The sequence below is a fragment of the Nicotiana tomentosiformis genome, chromosome 8, assembly GCF_000390325.3.
Source record: "Nicotiana tomentosiformis chromosome 8, ASM39032v3, whole genome shotgun sequence".
Lineage (NCBI taxonomy): Eukaryota > Viridiplantae > Streptophyta > Magnoliopsida > Solanales > Solanaceae > Nicotiana > Nicotiana tomentosiformis.
Window position 1 is genome coordinate 58,876,668 of NC_090819.1, and position 12,401 is coordinate 58,889,068.

The following is a 12,401-nucleotide window of genomic DNA, read 5'->3' on the forward strand; positions in this document are numbered from 1 at the left end:
ATAATCAGAGTTAAATTCTGAGGTCATTTACACATAAGTCAATATCCGCTCAAATATTCCAACTTAAGTTTTCAATTAAGAGACTAAGTATCTCATTCCACTCTGAAATCCTTCCGAACCCGGACCAACTAACTCGGAAAGTCATAAAATAACTGTAAAGCATAAATTGAGCATTAAATGGGGGAACATGATTATAATACTCAAAATGACCGGCCGGGTCGTTACAGGTTCAAAAGAACTCTCAAAGTATAATATTATTAATATATAATAAAGTCCACAATGAATGGAAAGAACTCCTATTTATAGGAGTAAAGAGTTTTTAAAACTAGGTAGAGTGGTTACCAAGGAAAACCCTAACATGGAGGATAAGTTAAATACTAGAAAAACTAATAAAAATAAGAGGGTGGGCGGCCAAATCTCTTTGGGGTAGATTTGGGCCTTAAAACTACTAGTTTGGGCCATTGGTTTTGGATTCCAATTGGGATCCTTTTAAACACCCCCCTTTTGGACCTCTTATAAGCTCAATTTAAGCTCTTCTAGGTTCCCTTTTGGTGGACTTCAAGGGCTGATTTTGGGACCCAATCATCCTTCTCTTGGACTTCAATTTGGGCCACCAAATAATTGTAAAACTTGGACAATTCATCTCCTTTGTCCTTGAGCTCTTCCTCTAAAATTAAAAGCTTCTTTATTTGCCATTGAAGTCCAGTAACTTTAGTCTACAATTCTTTAACTTGAGATCTTGTAAATGGCCTTCTTGGAGCTTCCAAAACTATATCCTTGTCCTTGATGCTATCACATATGATTTGAGGCCTCGACTAAGTTTGTATCGTGTTTTAGGACTTGTTGGTATGTTTGGATGGGGTCCTGGGGGCCTCGGGTGTGATTTTATCAAGTTCGGCTTCATTTTGGACTTTGTTGGACTGATGATTTATGTATCTTGTTTCCTCCTTCGCGATCGCGTAGCAAGGGACGCGATAGCGAAGAGTTGTTGTTGGTAGCTGGAAATTTATCCTTCGCGTTCGCGATAGTAAGCTTGCATTTGCATAGTTTTGTGAGGCTCAGGGCATTGTTAACGTGAGGAAGTTCACGCGTTCGCATAGAGGAGTGATCAGCTGGAGTGTCAGGCTTTAAGCCTACGCGATCGCATAGGTGTGAGCGAGTTCACGAAGAGACAGGTCTGGTGAGTATCGCATTCGCGACTGGTTCTTCGCATTCGTGTACGCTATTTTTGGACACCAGTGATATTGTTCTTCGCGATCGCGAGGGAATTTCCACGATCGTGAAGAGGAACCACTGGGCAGAAATTGTTAAATTTCAAAATCGAGAGTTTGAACCCATTTTTAATATTTTGAGCTAGAGACCTCGGTTTTGTGAGATTCTTGAAGGGATTTTTAAGGAGTTGATTGGGGTAAGTTATTCTAACTCTGTTGTGGTTAAATTACATGAATCTATCATTGTTTTCACCATTTAGTTAGTGTTTTGGGTTGGAAAATTGGGGAAAATTATAGAAACTTCATAAACCATATTTTGAGGATTTGAAAGACGATTTGAGGTCGAAATTGGATGATTTTGATATGGTTGGACTCGTTATTGAATGGGTGTTCAGATTTTATACATTTTGTCAGATTATGAGATGTGGGCCCGGGGTTGACCTTTTGGCATGACTTTTTGACTTTGGTTAAAGATCTTAGCTTTATCATTTGGAATCAATTCCTATAACTTATATTGATAGTATTACATTATTTTTGGCTTGACTCGAGCCTTCTGGAGTTTGATACTCCTTGGAAGGGCTTGCTAGCAGAGTGATTTGATTTGTTTAAGGTAAGTATCTTATCTAAACTCAGTTGAGGCACTAGTTGCCTGAATTATTGTGATAGCTACGTGCTATTGGGTGCGCACATGCGTGGGGTTGAACCCATGTGCGGGCATCGGGGTTATTTATACATGTTCAGGTTGTGCTCAGAGTCTTATAAGCCTAAAATTTGACTGTTAAACCTTAAGCTAAGATGCTTCGCACATTTGTGTCATTGTTTTGAACTATTTGAGCCACGTTTGAGGCTACATAGGGGTTTAATCCCTGAATGAACTGATAAAAGTTTTTCTTCGATGAAATTGCTGATTTGAGCTATGATATTATAGTTGCACATGCCTACACTTTAGCATGTCGTTTATACAAGTCCAGGAGCATGGGATTTTATATTCACTCATTTCATACATGTATACTTGTTTATTTGCTCCTGTATGATATAATTGGACTGGTTGCCTGTGACCACGTCGGGCGGATTGTGTTGTTGTGTCTATGACCACACCGGGCTGGCAGCACATTGAATTGACCCTGCTTCCGTGTGGATATTGATCCATCCCCCTAGGGTCACCCTCTCATGTTTCTCTCTTGATGGTGTACACGCGGTTATTGAGAATACTGATTAGTGGATTGGATTGGATATGGAAAAGTTGAGGGAATTTGGCCAGTGTTTTGTTGGATTTTGCAGTTTATCTTTACTTGCAATTTCCTTGATCATTTATCTTATTAAACTGCATATCACCTCTAAATGCCATGATATTGTCTGAGCAGAGTGTTTTAGGAAATTGTACACATACACATACGAATGTTTTCTTACTAAACTTTATGATTTGATTCCAATATTGTTCGGTACCGGTTTAAAGGATGAAACTACATAGGTGATAGCTAGTATCATTAATAATTTGTGCTTCTCTTACCTTGCCGTGTTTATTTACGATCTTATTGAGTACATTGGGTCGGTTGTACTCATACTACACTCTGCACCTAATTGTGCAGATCCAGGTTTGGGGACTAGTTATCAGCAGTAGGCTTGCTTGTTGGACTATCTTCTAGAGGCGAGGTAGAACTACATCCTTGGTCGCAGTTTGACTTGTCTTTTCCTTTTATATTGTTGTTACAGTTCAGACAGTGTATTTATGGTTCAGTTTCAGACTTTTATTCTGTTGTAGAAGCTCACAACTCCGTACTTACCAGTTTCTCGGAGGATTTACTTTGTATTAGCAGTTTTATTGTAATGAGACCTCAAACTTATGCTATTTATCTTAATTTTGTTATTCTGTTGCCTTTGTTATCATGTTTCGACTTGCCTAGCTGGTGTGTTAGGCGCCATCATGACGAGTTGAGATTTTGGGTTGTGACAAGTTGGTATCAGAGCCCTAGGGTCATAGGTATTACGAGTCATGAGCAGATTTAGTAGAGTCTTGCGGATTGGTACAGAGATGTCTGTACTTATCTTCGAGAGGCCACAGAATCATTAAGAAAACATTGCTTGTATTCTTGTCGTGCAAATTTGTTGATTCCGGAAACTAAACTTCTATTATTCTATTCTCTCACAGATGGTGAAGGCACGTGCTACCGAATCTGGCGGACAGCCACCAATACCACCAGCTAGGGCCGTGAGAGGTCGGGGCTGCGTTAGAGGCGGAGGTGCAGCTCGTACAGCTACTAGAGCAGCACCCGTGGAGCCACCAGTTGCTCCAACTTAGGAGCATATACCTGTTGTTGTTGAGCCAATGGAACCATCCTTGGCACCGACTGTGCCCATTATGATTCCAGGCCTTCAGGAGGCTTTGGCCCAGATATTGACTGTATGAACTAGCCTTGCTCAGGCGGTTTCAGTACACACCGCACCAACCACTGCTCAGGCGGGAGAGGTGCTTAGACTCCCGCCGCCCGTACTCCAGAGTAGGTAGTTCAGGGACTTCAGACGCCGGGGGTATTACCAGTTCAATCAGTTACAATTTCTCAAGCCCAGGTGAGTCCACCTATGAGTGACGAGGAGCAGAAGAGGCTAGAAAGATTTGGGAGGCTCAGGCCTCCAGCTTTCTGTGGGGCTGAGTTAAAGGATGCCTAGGATTTCTTAGAGAGATGCCAGCGGATCCTTCACACGGTAGTATTCTGGAGACTAGTGGAGTCTCATTTACTACTTTTTAGCTATCGGGGGAATCTTTCAGATGATGGGAGGCCTATGAGTTGAGTAGGCCAGCCGGTGTTGCTCCACTTACGTGGCATGAGTTCTCAGTTCTCTTCTTAGAGAAGTTTGTTCCATAGACCCACAGAAAGGAGTTGCGTAGGCAATTTGAGCAGCTGCAGCAATAGGTCATGTCCGTGAACCAATATAAGATGAGATTTTCAGAGTTGGATCATCACGCGATATGGTTAGTTCCCACTGAGAGGGAGAGGATCAAGAGGTTCATTGATGGCCTCAACTATGGACTACGTTTCATCATGACTCGGGAGATTGCATCAGGTGCTAGGTTCTACGAGGTGGTTGATATTGCTAGGCGTCTAGAGTAGGTTTATAGCAAGGAGCATGAGGAGAGGGAGGCCAAGTGGCTTCGTGGTTCAAGTGGTTTCAATGGTAATTCTTCTGGAGGACAGTCCCACCATGGCAAGGGTCATCCATATAGGCCTGCTCAGATGGCTCGTCCGGTTCATCGTGGTGCATTAATTGGCCATGGTTCATACAGTGCTCGTTCAGGTCAGTCATCCTTCAGTGCGCTATCAGCACAGAGTTCTTACAATGCCTTGCCTTCCCAGGTTTTTATTGGTAGTTCCTCGAGTTATCAGGGTCAGCAGCCCATCAGGAGGGGTTGCTACGAGTGTGAGGATTTGGGCCATCTCAAGAAAGATTTTCCCAGGTTATTGAGTAGGGCTCTACATCAGAAGTCCCAGGCTATGACTTCCGCACTAGTTACTGCACCACCTGCTAATCCAGCTCGAGGTGGGGCCCAGGCAGCTAGAGGTCGCCCTAGAAGGGGAGGCCGATTAAGTGGCAGTCAGGCTCGATGCTATGCTTTCCTTGCCAGGCCAGAGGCCGTTGCTTCAGACGTAGTGATTACATGTATTATCTCAGTGTCCCACAGGGATGCTTCCATATTATTTGACCCTGGTTCCACTTATTCATATGTATTTTCATATTTTGCTCGTTATTTGGATATGCCACGTGAGTCCTTAGCTTTGCCTGTTCATGTTTCTATTTCGGTAGGCAATTCTATTATTGTGGATCGTGTGTATCAGTCATGTTTGGTGATTGTTGGAGGATTAGAGATTAGAATTGATCCCTTATTGCTTAGTATGATTTATTTTGACGTGATTCTAGGCATGGATTGGTTGTCCCCATGTCATGCTATTCTGGATCGTTACGCTAAGACCGTGACGTTGGCGATGCAAGGGTTACCTAGGATCGAGTGGAGGGGTTCTCTGGACTATGTTCCCAGTAGGGTGATTTCATGTCTGAAGGCTCAACAGATGGTTGGGAAGGGGTGTTTGTCATATTTGGTTCGTGAGGGATGTTGGTGTTGATACTCCTACCATTGATTCTATTTCAGTAGTGCAAGACTTTCCGGATATGTTTCCTGCAGACCTATCAGTATTGACTTGGTACCGAGCACTCAGCCCATTTCTCTTTCGTCGTATCATACGGCACCAGTAGAACTGAAGGAATTGAAATAGCAGCTTTAGGAGCTTCTCGGTAAGGGGTTCACTAGTCCTAGTGTGTCGCCTTATGGTGCACTAGTTATGTTTGTGAAGAAGAAGGATGGTACTAATCGGATGTGCATTGATTATAGACTGTGAACAAAGTTACAATTAAGAACATGTATCTTTTGCCGCGCATTGATGACTAATTTGACTAGCTTCAGGGAGCTAGAGTGTTCTTTAAGATTAATTTGAGGTCTGGTTATCACTAGTTTAAGATTCGGGACTCGTATATTCTAAAGACGACATTCAGGACCCGCAATGGTCACTACAAGTTCCTTATGATGTCTTTTCGGCAGACCAATGCCCCAGCAACATTCATGCATTTGATGAATAGTGTATTTCAGTCATATCTTGATTCGTTTGTCATAATATTTATTGATGATATCCTGGTGTACTCACGTAACCAGGAGGAGCATACATAGCATCTGTGGATTGTACTACAGACGTGGAGGGAGGAGAAGCTTTATGTTGAGTTCTCCAAGTCTGAGTTCTGGCTCATTTCAGTGGCGTTCTTGGGGCACGTGGTGTCCAATATGGGGATCAAGTTGGATCTGAAGAAGATTGAGGCATTTTAGAGTTGGCCCAGATCGCCTTCAACTACTGAGATTTGGAGTTTTCTCGGCTTGGCCGGATATTATCATATCTTTGTGGAGGGTTTATCATCCATTGTAGCACCTTTGAAAATGTTAATCCATAAGGGTGCTATATTCAGGTGGTCTAATGAGTGTGAGGAGAGCTTTCAGAAGCATAAGACTTCCTTAGCACAACTCCAGTTCTAGTTTTGCCTTCAGCATCGGGTTCTTATATAGTGTATTGTGATGCTTCTCGGATTGGCATTGGGTGTGTCTTGATGCAGGAGGGTAGAGTGATTGCTTATGCTTCATACCAGTTGAATCCTCGTGAGAAGAACTACCCTGTTCATGATTTGGTGCGACCATGCTAGGTGCATATTGATTGTGAGCATGTGACCATGCCGGGCGTATAGTGATTGTGAGCCTGTGATCATGTCGGGCGAATTGTGATTGTGAGCCTATGACTATGCGGGGCGGATTGTGAATGTGAGCATGTGATCATGCCGAGCGGATTGATATATTAGCACGTGAGTTGTTTGTGTGGTTGTGATTCGAGATGTGGGCATGCGATTCCGTGAGTACCTGATCGTGGGTTGAGACCCGTGACTTGTGACTGTGAATTGAGGTATCACACGGTGATTTCGTTGTGAATCTTGTGTTAGCATGGCTTGATTAACCGATCATCCTTTGTGTTCCTTATTTGGTTTCAACAATACTTCTCGGTGTTCTTGTTGCTTTACTGTTTATATCACATGTTGATTTTGTTGTCATTTACTGATTTCTGCTTTCCATTATTAGCTTTATACTTCTATACTGCATAGGTTTATTTGACTAGTAAGTGTCTTGATTTGTACCTTGTCACTACTCCACTGAGGTTAGTCTTGATACTTACTGGGTACCGACCGTGGGGTACTCATAGTACACTTCTGCATATTTTTGTGCAGATCCAGTTACTTTGGAGTCTGTTGATTGTTAGATAGTGGATCAGATATTACTGTGGAGACTTTTAGGTATACCTGTCGTCACGTTCGCAGGCTTCGAAGTCACTTTCAGAAGTTATTTGTGTACAATTTATTTCTATTTTGGAACAGTTGTACTTAGAGATTTTCTAGCAAACTCAGTAGAGCTTATGACTTGCACTACCGGTTTTGGGATTATTGGCTTTTTATAGAAATTTCTATTTCATATTTAATAGTTATTAGTTGAAATTTTCCATTTATTCAGTAATTGTTAGGCTTACCTAGTCTTAAAGACTAGGTGCCATCACGACATCCTACGGAGGGAAATTGGGGTCGTGACAAGTCGGTATCAGAGCTCTAGGTTCATAGGTGCTATGAGTCATAAGTGAGTTTAGTAGAGTCTTGCGCATTGGTACGGAGAAATTTGTACTTATCTTTGAGAGGCTACAAAACTATTAGGAAAAATATCCACTTCTTTCACTCCTATCGTGCGGATTTGTTGATTTCGAAGTTTGAGCCTTTGTATCTCTATTCTTTCATAGATGGTGAGGACACGCGCTACCGGATCAGCAGAGCAGACACTTGGGAGTTGAAGACTGATACTCCATTTCAGCAGGTTGTGGAGATTGCTAGGAGGTTAGAGCGTATCCAGTGTGAGGAGAGGGAGGATAAGGAGACTAAGATGTCTCGAGGTTCTGGAGGATTAAGTGGAGTCTACTCTTCAGTGATAACCCATCATGGCGGAGGCTCGGGTAGTCGGCAAGTCCACCCCGTACTTCAGAAGTTAGTCAGGGTACTCATATAGGACAGTCATCTTTTAGTGCGCCACTTTCATAGGGTTCCTACAACAGTTATTCTAGTTATACGGTACAGACTCGATACAAGCAGCCCCAACCGTAGAGTGGTTGTTATGAGTGTGGTGATACTAGGCATCTTGATGTTAGGCTATTATTGCATGTTTTAGTTGCTTATCGCACTCTAATTTACTGCACTTCAATTGAGTTTGAGCATTAATCGCTACTGTTTTGCACTAATTGTGTGCTTCATACCTTGTAGGAGTGATCTCGAGCTATGTAGATGTTATGGCATGAATTCAAGCCATTCTAGAACTTTGAAGTCTGAGTAAGAAGCTCAAGGATTAAGTTGGGATCGTGTTCGGGGATCAATGGAAAATCATGCACTTAATGAAAGAAATGGAGAATCGAGAAGGACTCCACCCAGGTGCGTGAGCGCGCAAGTGAGGCAGAATACCTTCCAAAGTGCGCGGCCATATGCGCGAGCACACTCCCAGGTGCGCGGCCGCGAACGTCCTATTCTGGAAAGAGTCCTATTTCGTGTAGGAGAAGGTTTGTTCGTTTGGGCCCGACCATACTTGATATAAATACATGTAAAAATATTAGTTTTGGGACTTTTTGACACATCTAAGACCTAAGGAGGCTATAGAGAAGTGGGAGAAGCAAGAGCACAAGGGATTTCATCATTAAATCCTCAATCAAGACAAGAGTATGGATCGTTGTATGTTTTTCTTTAACTTAAACTTAATTTTGATGAATTACTCCATATCTATGAAGTAGTTCTCTTTATGGATTGATGGATTTGGTGTATTGAGAATTATTTGTGGATATTAACTCTAGTTTTTATGTATTGGATTGTTTTGGGTGTTTTAATTGTTGCATCTATTTTCACATGTTCATGTAATCGAAAGAGGCATAACTTGTTATGTTTTTGCATTATCTTGTTGGTTGAATTCATTGATTTTTCATAGTAATCGAAAGAGGCTAGTTGAGTTATTGTTTAGACCTAGTTAGGAGGATAATCGGAAGAAGTTATCCTTAAGACCAATCCACTACGAATTCCTGTATATCTTCACCGAGCTTAACTTAGTTCATCTTGTGAGGTTGAGACTTAATCGAGAGAGGAGTTTCCACTGAACGTTTGAACAAATAATTGAGTAAATTCGAGAGACTCACTTGAACCTTATAAGTTAATCGACAAGAGTTAAATCCCAGACAAGTATCTTGCACCTATCCAATCAACCCCTATTTTCTCCCATTGATATCTTCTTTGCTTACTCTTGTTGCGATTGTCATTAGCCAATAGTTTATACTTTTAGTTAATTTTAGTTTTAATCACACAAATCTAAAATGTCGATCATCTTGGATAGCAATTAAACTAGAAGCTACAAAAATACTATTTAAATTCAATCCCTGTGGATACGATATTGTTCTATACAATATTCGACTAGCAAGCATATTTAAGTGTGTGTTTTCCGCTCGTCAATTTTGGCGTCGTTGCCGGGGATTGGTAATTAATAGTGTTTGAAATAGTTTGTGGTGCTAATTCAGGAATTATTTCCTTTTATTTTATTCTTGTCTTTTTACGTTTGGTTTTACTTGATTGTGCGCAGGCTACAAGTTAGATTAGTGCATGACTCAATCCTCTGGGAAGGAAGTGCCCCCATACGAACCAGAAATCGAGAAACAACTATGACAGTTGAGGAAGGAAAGAAATCTCCCCAAGAATACAGAGAAGGTGGGGAAATCCTCAACCAAGGAAGTTATGGCGGGAGATGAGGATAATGTTTATTTGGCTGCAAGAGAGGCAGCCCAGCAAAGACAAAAATTTGCACGAGATGCTGAGGAGACAGCTCTTCGAAATGCATAACTTGTCTATGAAGAGGAGAGGACTCGAAGAATTGCTCAGAATCTACCTTTGGGTGTAGACCAATTCGGAAGCAGAGCTCCCGGTGCTGTGAGACCATTAGGTGATTATGCTAGACCGGTCTACAACCAAGGCTTATCAAGTGCGAGACCACCTCCAGTTGCATCTATCAATTTTGAGTTAAAGTAGGGGTTGCTTCAAACCCTTCAAAACAGTTTTGTCTTCAGAGGAAAGATGAACGAAGACCCAAATAGTCATCTAATGGTCTCCGAACAGATTATGAACATCTTTCAATACAACGGTGTGTCACAAGATGCAGTTTACTTAAGGGCATTCCCCTTCACACTCAAAGACGATGCAAAGCACTATCTTCGAAGCTTGCCTAATGGATCGATTAGAATATGGGATGAGATGACCAGAAAATTTCTTGACAAATATTTCTCATTAGCTAAGACGGGCAAGTTTAGAAGAGAAATCCATAATTTCTGCCAGAACTAGACTGAAAGTGTGTTTTAAGCTTGGGAGGGGTTTAAGGAGATAGTGCGAAATTGTCAACATAGAGGAATTGAACTCTGGATGCTACTCCAGGATTTTTGGGATGGATTGACACCAGCCTCACGCAGAACATTGAGCAATGCAGCTGGAGGCCCGTTGATGAAAAAGACTCCAAGGGAGATAGTCACAATTCTAGATGAGTTATCTGAGGATACAAATCAGCGGCCCTCTAAAATTGTTGAAAGAAGAAGATCAACTGGTGTTCACCATGTTGACGCTAACACATCTGTGCAGGTACATCCCGATGCCATGGCCAAGGAAATAAGGAAGCTAACATTAGCCTCGATGCACAGTGAGCCCCATGCAGCGTTTGATATATGTGGAAGGGGGTACCCTACTCATGAGTGTCAAGCCTCAATCGAGGAAGTTAATGTTGTCGGGAATTATAACTTCAATGCAATGGGTCAGAAGCACCCCTGTTTTTCATGGGGTTCACCTACGGGTACTGCAAACGCATGGCAACAAAACAATCCCAGATTTTAAGGAGAAGGAGCTCCTGGTTTTGCAAATCAGTTGAGGCCGCATTCCAGCCTCAACATTCCACTCAGCCTGGGATAGAAGATCTATTGAAGTCCTTCATTGTTAAGACAGATGAGAGATTAGATTCTCACGGTTCAGCTATCAAAGAATTTGGCACTGGTTTGCAAAATTTGGAGAAGCAAGTGGGACAAATTACAATTGAATTATCGGAGAGAATCCTAGGTACTCTACCAGCTGATACCGAGAGAAATCCCAAAGAAATAGTGAATGTTGTGACCTTGAGAAGCGGGCAAGTGCTGAAAGATCCTACTCTAGTCAAAAAAGAGGTGGTACCTGAAAAAGAAAGTGGGGAGAAGCAGAAAATTGAAGGTGATAGGAGGATGAAAGGCAAGAAGGGAGCTGACAAAAAGAAGGAGGACACTTCGAGAAAGGAAGATCGGAATGAGAGCGAGCACATGCCTGCTCTACCTTTTCCCCAAAAGTTGTATAGAGAAAAGCTGGACAAGCAGTTTGAGAGATTTCTAAATATGCTGAGATAGGTTAATGTAAATTTGCCATTCACAGAAGTTCTCTCACAAATGCCAGCTTATACCAAATTCTTGAAGAAGATCCTTTCAAAGAAGAGGAAGATAGAAGAGACCTCAGTGGTCAAGCTCACAGAGCATTGCAGCGCAATCTTGCAAAACAAATTCCCACAAAAGAGTGGAGATCCAGGAAGTTTTACTATACCTTGCTCGTTAGGCACTCTTAATTTTGATAAATCTTTATATTATTATGATGCCTCGATTAATTTAATACCTTTGTCTATTTACATGAAGCTGGAGAATGAGCTTGGAGAGATAAGGTCTGCGCCAATATCTTTGCAGCTGATAGACCAAACAACTATAATACCCGAGGGGATAGTGGAAGAAGTCTTAGTTTGGGTAGATAAGTTTGTTTTTCCTGTAGATTTCATTGTGGTGAAGATGGAGGAGAATAAAGAGGTCCCCCTTATCTTAGGAAGGCCATTGTTAGCGACGGGCAGAGCAATATTAGACATACATGATAGAAAGCTCATGCTTAGAGTGGGTGAGGAGATGGTCACTTTCGAGATGAAAGTGGAGATGGGGGTGAGAAAGGAGAAGCCAGCTGCAAGTGTAGAGTGGAGCATGAAAAGCTCGAAAGAGAAGGTCCCAGTGATTGAGAAAGACAAGTGTGGGGTGTACACCAAGAAGGCTGAGAAGAAGTTGTCCACGTGGATGTGTGCACTAGTTCGGGCACAAAGAATGGAGCCCGACTTTGACTCAAACCCCGACTAGAGATTCAGGGAAGTTTCCTCTACCTTATGCTTCTTAATTGTGTGTCATAGGGATATGCCACAACTAAAAGTGTGGGGTGGGTGATATATTTGTATGTATGTTGTATGTATATTAATTTGGTTGTAGTAGTTTGATAGAAAAAATTTGGATAACTATAAAAAAATTAAATTTTTTGATTTTTCCCGACAATGGATATCATTCGACGGGTTTCTTGAGGGATTAAAGTCGAAAGAAAAAGACAAAAAGATTTTCTCTTGTTAGGTAGTGTATTAATTCCCTCCTGGTTTTTCTTTGTGCCGCGGTTTTTTTCCAAGGATTTTGATTGAACCGGGTGTAGTTAGTTTTATTTTTATTTTTTTGTTAGGAGTAG

The 12,401-nt window shown here is 41.8% G+C and overlaps 1 protein-coding gene across 1 annotated transcript; it reads left to right on the forward strand.

Annotated features, from left to right (window-relative positions):
- The first annotated feature begins 11,311 nt into the window (after nucleotides 1–11,311).
- Nucleotides 11,312–12,031, forward strand: LOC138897530 (uncharacterized). Its single transcript, XM_070183509.1, has one exon. It carries the CDS (start codon nucleotides 11,312–11,314, stop codon nucleotides 12,029–12,031), a length of 720 nt encoding a protein of 239 aa, XP_070039610.1.
- Nucleotides 12,032–12,401: the final 370 nt, after the last annotated feature.

Bases quoted from the DNA above. Each gene is read 5' to 3' on its own strand.
- LOC138897530 (XM_070183509.1), top strand. From the start codon at position 11,312: ATGCCAGCTTATACCAAATTCTTGAAGAAGATCCTTTCAAAGAAGAGG.